General features: G+C 33.5%; 1 protein-coding gene across 11 annotated transcripts in view; it reads left to right on the top strand.

The window, feature by feature from the left end:
- Positions 1-15,915, top strand: part of LOC136041019 (sodium channel protein para-like) — a 592,014-nt gene that overhangs the window by 77,651 nt on the left and 498,448 nt on the right. For all 11 annotated transcript variants that reach the window (XM_065725536.1, XM_065725532.1, XM_065725534.1 and 8 more), the window contains exons 5-6: positions 2,027-2,155; positions 12,538-12,629. In XM_065725536.1, the coding sequence (XP_065581608.1) occupies positions 2,027-2,155; positions 12,538-12,629 (221 nt within the window). The remainder of the gene's footprint in view (positions 1-2,026; positions 2,156-12,537; positions 12,630-15,915) is intronic.

Here is a 15,915-nt window from a genome sequence, read left to right as displayed (position 1 = left end):
ACTGAGAGATAATGTAGACAAAGTTTTAAGAGAAGAACAGTGCGGTATTAGAAGAGGTAGAGGATGCATCGACCAAATTTTCACTCCTAGGTTACTAATTGAGAAGTGCCTTAGCTGTCAAATGCCTTTGGTCCTCAGTTTTATAGATTGTCATTAAGCATTCGATTCTGTTGATAGAAGAGCGTTAGCAAAGGTCTTATCCTTGTATGGTACACCAGATAAATACATTATTTTGGTTAGTGATATGTACGAGAATAACTCTGCTGCGGTAAAGTAGGAAATGAAGTTAGCAGCTGGTTTTGTATTAAACCAGGAGTTAAGCAGGGTTGTGTTCTATCCCCCTTTATATGGATCACTTTGATAGATTTAGTCTTGAGAAGCACAGGAAAGGCAATGGGAGCGCAGAATCAAATGTGGAACAAAAACTCTCCTTGACTTAGAATATGCTGATGAGTTAAGCACCCTAGATTAAAGTGTGAGTAAAATGAATAAACTTTTAGAGGTTTGGCGAGTTAAGGGTGCTAGAATAGATTTTAAAAATAAATGTTAAGAAGACGAAGTCACTAAGGCAAGGAATAAGTGAAGATGAAAAGGTGACGCTGGGTAATGAAAAGATTGATCAGGTGGGCAGCTTCACTTACCTTAGTAGTATTATTAGGATAGACGGTGGGAGCAGTGAAGATGTTAAAAGTAGAATAGCTAAGGCTCAGGGTACCCGGCTGACCGGCTGTATTTCAAACTGTAGGCTGTACGGAAAATATGGTTCAATCCCGCTTTTTAGGGCTATAATAAAAGAAAGGTGGAGATAGCTAGGGCATGTTTTGTGGATAAAGGATGACAAATTGCCGAAAATTGCCGAATTTTCGGCCTACCGTCTAGGGCTAAACGGGAAGCAGACCGTCCTCGTCGGGGGCGGGAGGATATCATTAAGAATGATTCAAAGGAAATGGGAACTTTTTGGGAGGTGTAAAGAGAGGCTTTGAATAAATTTGGAAGGAGGAGGACTGTTTATAGCTGTGTTGGCCTCAGGCGGCTTGGTGCTACGGTGATTTGTTAGTAGTATTTGTAGTGTTTGGATTTTGGCTTATTTGTATGTCTTTAGAATTTAAAAATAAAGGGAAAAAAGTCACGATATAAAGAAAAATAAAAAGAGACGGAAACATCTTAGACTTGGTTTTTACTCCAAAAAAGTAAAGTCAAGAGGGAGCCAAATTACAAATTTCTATCATACCATACAAACACAGGAAAAATATGATTTTAATACGCTATATAATAGGACTTTTTCATTGGGGAAACAAAAATTCCATCATCTAAAAATACGCATGGCAATCATTATAATTCTTAATTTGGCTAGTTTTCCTTTTTTTTGGACGAATGTAGTAAATTTTTAGGGCGAGTATATTATTTTTGACTTTTTTTTATCGATAAATGCTATAAAAATACGGTACATAGATGTGTAAGCAGTAGTTATAAATTTTAATGAAGACAATAGAAAAAAAAGCTAAAAAAGTACGCAATATTTGCCTTCGCGTCTCGGCCTCTTATTGAAAAAAAAAAATTGTTTTAAAATTGACGTAGTTATTTTATTGGTTAATAATAGGAATATTTTTCAAAGTTTTTTTCCAGTTTTTCTGCTCAAAAATTAAAATTTTGGGTTGCTTTAAGTTTTAGACAGAATTTGAATAATCAATCAAAATTTTTGAATAACAATAGTCTTGTACAAGAGTTTTGATATTGTCACTATGGACTTTTTATCTGTGGAAAGGGGTATTGTTATTCAAATGGATTGAAAATCTGCGTAGTTTTTCACCTTCTTATGCAATTAAGGCCACAATGACTATCCCCATTCTGCAGCCTTGAATATAAATATATATTAATTCAACATTTTACAAAATATATAAATATAACTTTTTGTTTGGACTAAAAAAAATAATCTTGCAATTGTTGACTATCGCGTCGTGGCATTTTATAAAAGAAGAAAAAACGTTAAAATATTACGTACATTTATTCAGTTGTGCTTTTCCAGAGTCGTCTTTACTGGTATTTACACATTTGAATCGGCTGTGAAGGTTATTGCGAGAGGGTTCGTCCTAGAATCATTCACATATTTAAGAGATGCTTGGAACTGGCTAGATTTTATAGTCATCAGCTTAGCGTAAGTAAAATTTAATACTCCTAAAGATATTCTAACCAATTTTTTAGCTTCTCTTTCAGGAGAACAAAAGTATATAAATTGATGAACTAACATTTTCCCAAAATACTCATCTAAAATTCAAAGAAAAACAATAAATTCTTCATAAGTATTAGCTTGTTTTTATGTACATGTGTGACTGTGAACTTTACTAACTTCTAAGTACCAAGAACATGAAAATAGAATAAAAATAAAATTTGCCCCGTGGCCCTATCTTAGGTCTATTCAGGCCTGAAAACCATAATTTTCTAAGAGGTTTTTTTTTGTTGCTTTAAAATAATTAAGTTTTTAAGGCAGTATCACACTTTCGTTAGTGTTGCCAAATTTAACCGTGAAAATAAATAAGCGACATCAATTAGATGAATTTGACAACACTTTTTTGTGTAAAATTCGACAATGACGAAATGCTGAATCCAAAAGATAACTACACCTTCAAAGGACACTAATTAGTTAAATTTGTCAAAACTTTTTTTCTATAAAATTCTACAGTAACAACATGCTGATTCCCAAAGAAAACTACATCTTCAAGGGACACTAATTTGTTAAATTTGAAAAAACTTTTCTTCTGTAAAATTCAACAATAACAATATGCTGATTCCCAATGACAAATACACATTCAAAGGAAAGTGATTAGTTAAGTTTGACACTTTTTTTCTGTAAAATTCAACAATAACGACAATCTGATTCCCAAAGACAATTACACCTTCAAAGGACACTAATTTGTTAAATTTGACAACACTTTTTTTCCGTAAAATTCAACAATAACGACAAGCTGATTCCCAAAGAAAACTACATCTTCAAAGGACACTAATTTGTTAAATTTGAAAAAAACTTTTCTTCTGTAAAATTCAACAATAACAACATGCTGATTCCCAATGACAAATACACATTCAAAGGAAAGTGATTAGTTAAGTTTGACACTTTTTTTCTGTAAAACTCAACATTAACGACAATCTGATTCCTAAAGACAATTACTCATTCAAAGGAAAGTGATTAGTTAAGTTTGACACTTTTTTTTCCGTAAAATTCAACAATAACGACATGCTGATTCCCAAAAACAATTACACCTTCAAAGGACACTAATTTGTTAAATTTGAAAAAAACTTTTCATCTGTAAAATTCAACAATAACAACATGCTGATTCCCAATGACAAATACACATTCAAAGGAAAGTGATTGGTTAAGTTCGACACTTTTTTTCTGTAAAATTCAACAATAACGACAATCTGAATCCCAATGACAATTACACCTTCAAAGGACACTAATTTGTTAAATTTGACAACACGTTTCTTCTGTAAAATTCAACAATATCGACAAGCTGATTCCCAAAGACAATTACACCTTCAAAGGACACTAATTTGTTAAATTTGACAACACGTTTCTTCTGTATAATTCAACAATATCGACAAGCTGATTCCCAAAGAAAACTACACCTTCAAAGAAAACTAATTAGACAAAAAGAAATTCAGTAAAACTCATCAATAACGACATGCTGATTTCCAAAGACAATTACACATTCAAAGACCCTAATTAGTTAAATTTGACAACAATTTTTTCTGTAAAATTAAACAATGACGATATGCTGAATCCCAAAGACAACTATACCTTCGAAGGACATTAAAAGTCAAATTTGGCAACACTTTTTTTTCTGTAAAATTCAGCAATAATGACATGCTGATTCCCAAAAACAATTACACCTTGAAATGACACTCATTAGTTAAATTTGACAACACATTTTTCTGTAGAATGAAACAATAATAACATGCTGATTCCCAAAGACAAATAGACCTTCAAAGGACACTCATGAGTTAAATTTGACAACACTTTTTTCTGTAAAATTCAACAATAGCGACACGCTGATTACCAAAGACAATTACTCCTTCAAAGAACACTCTTTAGTTAAATTGACAACACTTTCTTTCTGTAAAATTCAACAATATTGACATGCTGTTTCCCAAAAACAATTACACCTTGAAATGACACTCATTAGTTAAATTTGACAACACATTTTTTTCTGTAAAATTCAACAATAATGACATGCTGATTCCCAAAGACAAATAGACCTTCAAAGGACACTCATTAGTTAAATTTGACAACACTTTTTTCTGTAAAATTCAACAATAACGACACGCTGATTACCAAAGACAATTACACCATCAAAGTACACTCGTTAGTTAAATTGACAACACGTTCTTTCCGTAAAATTAAACAATAACGACATGCTGATTCCCAACGACAATTAAACCTTCCAAGGACAGTCAATAGTTAAATTTGACAACACTTTTTCTCAGTAAAATTCAACACTAACGACATGCTGATTCCCAAAATTAATTACACCTTCAAAGGACACACACTAGTTAAATTTGACTACATTTTTTTTTCTATAAAATTGAACAATAATGGCATGTTGATTACCAAAGAAAGCTACACCTTCAAATGACACTCATAAGTTAAATTTGACAATACTTTTTGTCTGTAAAATTCAACAATAATGATATGCTGATTGCCAATGACAATTACACCTTCAAAGGACACTCATTAGTTAAATTTGACAACACTTTTTTTCTGTAAAATTCAACAATAACGACTTGCTGATTCCCAAAAACAATTACACCCTCAAAGGACACTCATTAGTTAAATTTGACAACACTTTTTCTCTGTAAAATTCAACAATAACGACATGCTGATTCCCAAAAACAATTACACCTTCAAAGGACACTCATTAGTTAAATTTGACAACAATTTTTTCTGTAAAATTCAATAATAACGACATCCTGATTCCCAAAAACAATTACACCTTCAAAGGAAACTCATTAGTTAAATTTTACAACACCGTTTTTCTGTAAAATTCAACAATAACGACATGCTGATTCCCAAAATGACACTCAATAGTTAACTTTGACAACACTTTTTTTCTGTAAAATTCAACAATAACGACATGCTGATTATCAAAGACAATTACACCTTCAAAGGACACTCATTAGTTAAATTTCGCAATATTTTGTTTCTGTAAAATTCAACAATAACGACATACTGATTCCCAAAAACAATTACACCTTCAAAGGACACTCACTAGTTAAATTTGACAACACATTTTTTCCTGTAAAATCCAACAATAACGATATGCTGATTGCCAAAGACAATTACACCTTCAAAGGAAACTCATTAGTTAAATTTGTCAACAACTTTTTTTCTCTAAAATTCAACAATAACGACATGCTGGTTCCCAAAGACAATTGCGCGTTCTAAGGACACTCATTAGTTAAATTTGACAACACCTTTTTTCTCTAAAATTCAACAATAACGACATGCTGATTCCGAAACATAATTACACCTTCAAAGGGCACTCATTAGTTAAATTTGACAATATCTTTTTCTGTAAAATTCAACAATAACGACATGCTGATTCCCAGAAACAATTACAGCTTCAAAGGACACTCATTAGTTAAATTTGACAATATCTTTTTCTGTAAAATTCAACAATAACGACATGCTGATTCCCAGAAACAATTACAGCTTCAAAGGACACTCATTAGTTAAATTTGACAACACTTTTTCTGTAAAATTCAACAATAACGACAAACTGATTCCCAGAAGGACATTCATTAGTTAAATTTGAATCACTTTTTTCTATAAAATTCGACATTAGAATTACACCTTCAAAGGACACTCGTTAGTTAAATTTGACAACACTTTTTTTCTGTAAAATTCAACAATAGCGTCATGCTGATTCCCAAAAACAATTACACCTTCAAGGACATTCATTAGTTAAGTTTGACAACACTTTTTTCTTGTAAAAATCAACAATAACGACATGCTGATTCCCAAAGAAAACTACATCTTCAAAGGACACTAATTTGTTAAAGTTGAAAACTTTTCTTTTTTGCAAAATTCAACAATAACTACATGCTGATTCCCAATGACAATTACACCTTCCAAGGACACTCATTAGTTAAATTGAAAACGCTTTTTTCTGTAAAATTCAACAATAACGACAAACTGTTTCCCAAAAGGACATTCATTAGTTAAATTTGAAAACACTTTTTTTCTGTAAAATTCAACATTAGAGACATGCTAATTCTCAAAGACAATTGAGAATTCTCAAAGACAAATTTAACACTCGTTAGTTAAGTTTGACAACACTTTTTTCTGTAAAAATTAACAATAACGACATGTTGGTTCCCAAAGAAAATTACACCTTCAAAGGACACTAATTTGTTAAATTTGAAAACGTTATTTTTTTTTTGCAAAATTCAACAATAACGACAAGCTGATTCCCAAAAGCAATTACACCTTTAAAGGACACTCATTGGTTGAATTTGAAAACACTTTCTATAAAATTCAACAATAACGACATGAATGATTCCCAAAGACAATTACACCTTCAAAGGACACTAATCTGTTAAATTTGACAACAGTTTGTTCTGCAAAATTCAACAATAACGACAAGCTGATTCCCAAAAGCAATTACACCTTTAAAGGACACTCATTGGTTGAATTTGAAAACACTTTCTATAAAATTCAACAATAACGACATGAATGATTCCCAAAGACAATTACACCTTCAAAGGACACTAATCTGTTAAATTTGACAACAGTTTGTTCTGCAAAATTCAACAATAACGACATGCTGATTCTCAAAGACAACTACACCTTCAAAAGACACTAATTAGTTAAATTTAAAATACTTTTTTTTCTGTACACAACTGAAGTTGTTGATTAGGAGTTGATTTTCTGAAGTTGTTAAATCCCATGTTAGATCCATGTTAGATGTAGCTAAATTTTCGCTGATATTTTTCACTTGCGTTTTTCTTTAAACTTACTTATTATACACATCACACCCAAGAAGTAAATTCAGGTCAATCCTAGCAATAAAAATTATATATATACAATACAAATACAATACTATAGTAACAAAATTATGAAAACTACTACAAAGAATTTTAGAAAGTAGGCCGCCCAGAACGCATAACGTTAAAGACTTAACTCTATATATTAAATATTTAATTAAAATATACGTGCATAATAGTTTATCACTCACTCTAAGCTGATTATCTCCGAGTGCACAAAAAGGAAGTGGTTTTAAACGCATCTAGAACTACAGTGTGGTCGGCATAATTATGCCGACCACATACAGTGCTTTTGTTTTATTTCGTTTTCACTACTAAGCGATGCTCGAAACTAAATCAAATTGATTGTTTTCATTGAAGTGTAAGCGATATGTTCCCCTTTGAAATAAAATTTCGATCAAGCGTAATTGGAAATAATTTGACAATACAATGTTTAAATTTTTATTCTAATGAAGCTGCATAAGGTAGAAGTTATTAATTGAATCTCCAAGGTCATTGAACAGTTTGCATGTACACAGATAAGCCTACTGGCTTTTTTTTTTTTTTTTAGCAATTCAACTCTTCAGATTGGGTAAAATTTTACACATCGTAAGATAATTTGCGTAAGTGAAATGTGACGCTCCGAAATGTATTGTAACCAATTATATATAGCTTTGAATTTGATTCGAACATAAGCAGAAAGCAATTTAGTAGCTAGTAAAGCTGCACTATATTGAAGTTATTAATTGTATCGAATTGAATTCCCGAAGTCATTTAGTTGTTTTAACTCACACACGTTGGGCTAAAGACCTGTGTCCTCCAAATCTTTTTAACGATTTGTTGTGGTTTTTCTCCTTTTTTCCTTATAAAAACGTAAGGGTTTTAATGTTTCCGTAAAATTTTTGCGCTCTCCTCCCCCCCCCCCAGACGCCTACCCTACTAGAAATAAATCGCTCGTTTCTTTGCCTAATGGGTCTTAAACAACTAAATGATATTCATATTCCATAATACTACAGGAAGCCATCTATTTAGATTTTGACCAGTTCATAATGACCAGTTTAATGGTTAACCAGTTTAACTTAGTCTAGATTAACTTAGTATTAGAATCTCGTAGCTTTCTACGATGATCAATTATATATGACGTGGCAAAAAGAACATGGGATATACGTTCCTCTTTAAAAATCTGAGCTTTCGTATAGACAAACGGAATTTTTTTATAGATTTTGAAAAAACGTATATTTTACTGCACTGTTCTGGAAAATATGAAGGATGAAAAACCTCTTGGACCGATAGCCCCTCCTCCTTAATCTGGAAAAAATAAGTTTGCCTCTGTAATTGTCATATAAGTCTTATATTTTTTTTCTTTTAATATCGCAGCAGAAGTTAGAGCTGAAAGTTTTTTTTTAGTATTATCTATATCTGTTAGTTTTTCAATTGATCTCAGTATGGAAAGCTATAACGCTCTTTTTGCCCTTTCCCGATAAATGGTCTTCCGATATATGGTCTAAATATTGAATATTAAATTTGTCTTCTTTTCAGTTTTGTCTAATATCTTGAAAAGTCCAGTTCAGAATATTTTCTATCTTGTTTAACTAGTGTTAATTAACATAAAAGTAATCAAATTAGTAATTCACCCCCTCTGTCCATTCAGTCAAAGAGGAAGAATGGTACCGCATACCTTTGTTGAGGACCAGAGGAAAAAAATTTTTTTTTTCCTCAAAGTACAAAATTCTAAGTTCTTTTACATGCCTCCTGTCCTGTAAAACTTTCCCTGGAAGTTTGACGTCCGCTAGCCACTTTAACAGCAAAAACCCCCTAGCCACAAAAAAACGGAGAAACCATTTTAGCTACGTGTAGGTTTTAAAATCTTTTAATTTAACCTAGTAAATGTGCAAAATTGTAAAAAAAAAAAAAAAAAAAATTCACACGCCTTTAAGCTTCAGAAATAAAAGATGTATACTCTATTGTGAAGATCCAAGAATCTATTGACTGTGACTGTAAAAGTAGCCCCCATAACTTGTCCCTTATTCAAAAATTAAATAAAAAAAACTGATTTTTTTTTAGCTGAAAATAAGGAGCGACATTAAAACTTAAAAGGAAAAGAAATTACTCCGTATATGAAATGGGTTGTCCCCTCTGCAATCCCTCGCTCTTTACGCTAAAGCTTTTAATTGTTTTAAAAAGTAGAATTGTGGCAAAGAGTCAAACTTTAGCGTAAAGAGAGAGGGATTGCAGAGGGGACAACCCATTTCATATACGGAGTAATTTCTGTTCGTTTTAAGTTTTAATGTCGCTCCTTACTTTCAGCTAAAAAAATCATTTTTTTTTTATTTAATTTCTGAACGTTTTTGAATTAATGCATGTTTGGTTTTGGCTCTCCGCACATAAATTATTAAAATGAAATTTGTATATTAATTCATTTTTGGCTAAATGGCTTTCTCTTAGTTTTGATCAGACGATTTTGAGAAATAAGGGGTGGAGAAGGAGGCCTAGTTGCCCTCCAATTTTTCGGTTACTTAAAAAGGCTACTAGAACTTTTAATTTTTAACGAACGTTTTTATTAGTAAAAAATATACGTAACTTAAGAATTAACTTACGTAACAAACTTTCATAACCTTATATTTTTATTATGTATACGAGGGGGTTTGTACCCTCGTTAATACCTCGCTCTTTACACTAAATCTTAACTTTTCTCCCAATTCTTTAAGAATGACCCCTGAATCAGAAAGGCCGTAGAATAAATAGTTGAAATTACTAAAAATACTTTAGCATAAAGAGCAAGGTATTTATCTCCTCCTAAATACCTCGCTCTTTATGCTAAAGTATTTTTAGAACCCCTCATATGCGTAATAATCTCTGTTCGTTTTAAGTTTCAATGCTACTTCTTCCTTTCATTTGAAAAAAAGTTTTCATGTTTATTTTTCATTGTTTTCTTATAGTAATGCTAGAGAATCCTGCGCCCTTTTCATTGAATTTTTCATCCCCCATGACAGATTTCTCCAAGGAAAGATCCTCCAACATAGCCCCCTCTCCTCAGCCCCACCCCCAAACAAAATAAAATCCCCCTGAAAACGTCTGTACACTTCCCAATAACCATTACTATATGTAAACACTGGTCAAAGTTTGTAACTTGCAGCCCCTCTCCCAGGGAATTGTGGGGGAGTAAGACATCCCCAAAGACATAGTCATTGTGGTTTTCGACTATTCTGAACAAAATGGCTATCTCAAAATTTTGATCCGTTGACTGAGAAAAAAATGAGCGTGGGAGGGGGCCTAGATGCCCTCCAATTTTTTGGTCACTTAAAAAGGGCACTAGAACTTTTCATTTCTGTTAGAATGAGCCCTCTTGCGACATTCTAAGACATCTTGGTCGATACGATGACCCCCGGGGGAAAAAAAACAACAAAAAAACAAATAAACACGCACCTGTGATTTATCTTCTGGCAAAAAATACAAAATTCCATATTTTTGTAGATAGGAGCTTGAAACTTCTACAGCAGGGTTCTCTGATACGCTGAATCTGATGGTGTCATTTTCGTTAAGATCCTACGACTTTTAGGGGGTGTTTCCCCCTATTTTCCTAAATAAGGCAAATTTTCTCAGGATCGTAACTTTTTATGGGTAGGACTAAACTTGATAAAACTTATATATTTGAAATCAGCATTAAAATGCAATTCTTTTGATGTAGCTATTGATATCAAAATTCAATTTTTTTGAGTTTTGGTTACTATTGAGCCGGGTCGCTCCTTACTACAGTTCGTTACCACGAACTGTTTGATTATACCATCTTTTGGTCGTTTTCATGTTAGGGATTAACTGGGTGTCACGGACACTTACCTATTGTATAAAGCAAGATAAATATCCATAATGTCATTTTACTAATTATTTGTGTCACTCCTCCTGTCCATCGAGAACTCAACAGCTGAGTTTTTCTCGCTTGTTCAAGACAAATATGCACAAGTTGATCATGATTTGGACACGCACAAAGACTTATGTATAATAGAATCCTCGTCCTCAAAATTATCTGGAGCCCTCCCAGAAAAGAATACTGCCCTATTTTTTATCAACAAAATTAGATTTTGCTATTTGCTTTATTGTTACAATTGTTCTTGCATAGTGAAACAAAAATGATAAGAGATATTTTAAAGGGTTGTAGAAACTTAGAACTTTTTATTATTATTTTATATATATATATATATATATATATATATATATATATATATATATATATATATATATATATATATATATATATATATATATATATATATATATATATATATATATATATATATATATATATATATATATATATATATATATATATATATATATATATATATATATATATATATATATATATATATATATATGGTGGCAGTATTCGCTACAATCTAGTAAAAAACTAAGTTCAGTCCATAGAAAATAAAATGTAAGAAAATGTTATCAGTGTAATTTTGATGAATTTTAATAGTATTCCAAATTGTTTGTAATTTAAAAGATAGCCTAAACACCCTTGAAAATGGTTTTATGCTCAAATGAAAACTGGACCATTGGAATCACCGTTATCAAAACTCTATTCAATTACATCCCCCCCCCACCCTGAACAAAAAGGAAAATTCTCATTTTGAATGGGTGGCACTGATAGGTCCTCTTTTTTCTTGGTTTTTATTTAAAAGAAGGTAATATTATTTCACTCTGGTACATTTATCTGCTAATTTATTTTGGTAATATTACGTCTCTTCGATGACATTATGCTGTAGTCTGTTTTGATAATATCACATCACTTAGGACGGGTGCAGTCAATTATTTTTCTTAGAGGTTTTTGCTAGTGGGAGGGTAATTTTGTTTCGTGGTTGCTTTCCGCAACCACAGTGGGAGGTCTAGTGGGAGGGTAATTTTGTTTTGTGGTTGCTTTCTGCAACTACAGTGGGAGTTCTAGTGGAAGGGTAATTTTTTTTGTGCTTGTGTTCTGCAACCACAATTGGAGGTCTAGTGGGAGGGTAATTTTGTTTTGTGGTTGCTTTCTGCAACCACAGTGGGAGGTCTAGTGGTAGGGTAATTTTGTTTTTTTGGTTGCTTTCTTTATCTGCAGAGTGTATAAGTGAATCTGCACGATGTATCACTGTATCTGTGCTGTTTGTCACTATCTCTGCACAATGTGTCTGCACAGTGTAAAGTTCAGAATACACTTTAATCCAACATCGAGACCTTTTCCAGGGGGGTAGAGATTTTGACGCTCCCCTCCTAAAAATTTTGTCCGACTCATAAAAATGTAAAAAAAATGCATATTAACAAATTTTTTATTCTAATGTTTTGCTGTACACTGTTAAGCTTTTCTCTCTACTGTTAAAACTTAGCGTCACCCTTACTTTTGAAGATTGGTATGCGAGGTTAATGATTGTTTTATGGAGACATTATTCCCTTTTTGGTTACTCAAAAAGTCTAAAAAAAAAGTCGAAAGTTAACAGTATGAGATAGTGTCGAGCTCGAAGTTTAATGCTGGTTGTTTTACAGATATGTGACAATGGGAATAGATCTTGGCAACCTCGCAGCGCTTAGGACCTTTCGTGTATTACGAGCTTTGAAAACTGTAGCAATTGTTCCAGGTAAGCTTCATGTTCCTAAAATACTACTTGTGACTATTTGGAAGGAACCCAATAATCATAAAATGCACCCTCCTTATGCGAACTTGTGGATTTTGGTTGAATATTTGACCATCTAAATGAGAATTGACCAAATAGTCGAATCAAATCGAATAAAAGTCTTTTCTACTTTAAACCTTAACTTCGTATGCTAATTTATTTAGTTTCGCTTTCTGATGAATATAAATTTTTTCGAATATTGGAAGCTACAGTGATGACTGTGGTCAAATATGGCTCTGAAGCATAGGGACTCCGAAAAGCAGATGAAAATTTACTAGATGTCTTCAAGAGAAATTGCCTACGGATTGTTCTGTGTACCCGACTGACTGACCGTATTTCAAACAGTAGGTTGTACGAAAGATGTGGTTCATCCCGCTTTCTAGGGCTACAATGAAAGAAAGGTTGAGATGGCTAGGCCACGTTCTACGGAAGAAGGATGACAGATTACCGAAGAATGTCCTTTTTGGCCAAACGTCTGGGGCTACACGAAAAGCAGGGTTGGGAGGATGTCATAAATAAAGACTTAAAGGAAATGGGAACTTCCTGGGAGGGTGTAAAGAGAGAGGCTTTAAAAAGATTAGGTTGGAGGAGGAGCGTGCGTAGCTGTGTTGGCCTCAGGCGGCTTGGTGCTGCAGTGATTTATTATTAGTAGTAGTAGTAGTAGTAATGTGCTCCGTCCAAACTGATTCCGACGCGTTAAGAATGGCCAATAAAGGTTTGTTCAAAGACTTCATGCCGCAGTTCTTTGCTATCTAGTAGTAATGCCCTACCACAACGATCTCAGGGTCAGAACCCCAGTTGGGCTGGTTTACAATTCCCGCCGTATCTCTTCGTTTATATTCTGAGTTTGGTTCGTCCTTAAAATTCATTATGTTTTACTGTGTCGAGGGAAGCGCTAGTGGCTGAAAATTTGACCTTTTGAATTGGAAAAATCGATTGGCAAAATAACAATTTCATTGAAGTTGCTGTGTCTCTAAGGATTAAAAAAAAACTTTTATTGAATAGACTGTTAATGGTTGCCAACAGTCAAAAATCGTTAAATTGTTTTCTTTGCTGCTGTGAGCACAAAACATGTAATATATTTAGCATGGGTATTGTTACCTATGATTACTTGTTAATAGTTAAACTGTTGGGTGAAAGTTAAAAGCCATATACTATTTTTGAATAAAAGTATCTGACTTATATCTGGTACAGTGGGCTTTATTACACAAAGTTAATAAGAACCTAATAAGTTGCTAGACATCCTTTTGATATGACAAAATGGATTAGTTGTTAGTAGTGATGCCTCAATCTATTTAAACGCAGCCCTGTCCTTTCTTTTAAACACAGCCCTATCTCTTCATTCCATGTCAGCAGCAGGTGTTTGTTACGTCATAGGGAAAGTTTTCTAAAAGATGCAGGGGTTTACAACGTAACTGGAGTTGAGGCTGACGCAATCTTGTGTGACTTGATGGATTTATTGGGAGTTACACAATCTCGTGTGACATTCTAGTCTTCAGGGGGCCAGTGAGGAAATCCCGCTTGTAATTAAATGACTACATATTGAAGATTTGTCCTGGAACAAGTAATCTAAAGAATTAATAGCAACCAATTCCGGAAAGGTGGGTTGTTATTAGAGGTGAATTTAAGGCATATAAAGAGTTATTTCTGAGAGGTCTTAATGAAAATGCCACATTCTTCGAGCCAAGATTTTGCATATTCTCTCCACCATGACAAAAGTTGGCTAGCACACCGTAGAAAGCAATTCCAAAGGGGGAGGGTTGTTATGAGAGATAAATTTAAATCATATTAAGAGTTACTTCTGAAAGGTCTTACTGAGAATACCAGGTTTCTTTGAGCCAAGACCATGTATCTTCACGCCACCGTGACAATATGTGGCTGACCTACCCCCTACTGAGCAATTCCAGCGGGGCCCCTAATATTCAATTCTACAGGGGCCTAAAAACCATTTGCTAAGGAATTCCAGCGAGCAATTCACAAAATTCCAACAGCAACCAATAGCAAGCTAGCAACCTATTCCAGAGATGTGAGAGCTTTGTTATTAGAGATAAGTTTAAACCAAATTAAGAATTATTTCTGAGAGGTCTTAATAAAAATGCCACGTTCATGGATTATAAAGTCTTTGAGCCACATAGTCTTTGAGCCAAGACTATGCAAATTCACATTGCCGTGAAAATATGTGGTTATCCCACCCTAGCAAGCAATTCCAGAGGGAGAAGGCTGTGATTAGAGATACATTTAAACGATATTAAGAGTTATTTCTGAAAGGTTTTAATGAAAATGCCTCACGTTTTGACTTGATCTTAGCTTTAGCCTTAACTTTAAGCTGTAGAACATGCTAGTCCAAGCCATTCACGTCACCGTGTCCCACTATGGATGTCATAAGGCACCCTCCGTTACCCCTCAATGTGATAACCTCCACGGCAATTCACGCCCCCATGATAATATGTAGCTCCCTCCCCCCGTGAGAACCTTACGATATGCAATATCATCCCTAAGACATTTTCCAGATATTTTGTTATTAAAATTATGCTTAAAGTCCTTGGGTTCTTTTTTTTGCAAGCTTAACCTCAATGTGATGCCCTCCATGACAATACAAGCCACCGTGCAACACTATTACTGATCCTCTGGCACCCCCTCATCACTCCTGAGACATTTTCCTGATGTTTTCATGTTAAAAATCATGCATTAAATCCATTGGTTTTGTATGTTTTGTAAGCTGATCCTATGTAATACACCATGACCATTTACGCCACCATACCAAACCATGATTGGTGCTTTGACATCCTCTGGCATCCCATCATCATTCCTTAGATATTTTTTCAATTTTATTTTCTAACAAAGTGAAAACAAATTCTACAGTTGTGTCAGTTCCGGTTTCCTTATTTCTGTCCCTACTTCCACAATAACGATTCTACCAATTCCGCTCAAAGTTCCGTCAATTCCAAGATTTCCTATGCACCTGCCTCTGTGGCAATGACCATAGCTATTTTATTATACGTTTTTGATCATTATCTTTTGCTTTTTTTTGTTCGCAGAACTTGCTATGTGCTGATTTTTGGTCGTGAAACTTGTTGCATGCTTATTTTTCTCTTCGTGTAGGTTTTACATTGATTTTACACCTCGTAAAAAATTATTTTGTTCTTGGAACTTGTGGTGTGTTGATTTTAGTTCATGAAACTTGTTGCATCTTGATTTTTCTCTTCGTGAAGCTTGTACACTAATTTTTCTCACACTGAAACTGATTTTC

This window comes from Artemia franciscana, chromosome 21 (genome assembly GCF_032884065.1).
Source record: "Artemia franciscana chromosome 21, ASM3288406v1, whole genome shotgun sequence".
Lineage (NCBI taxonomy): Eukaryota > Metazoa > Arthropoda > Branchiopoda > Anostraca > Artemiidae > Artemia > Artemia franciscana.
Note: the sequence above shows the minus strand (reverse complement) of the source record. Positions and strands in the feature narration are given on the sequence as shown.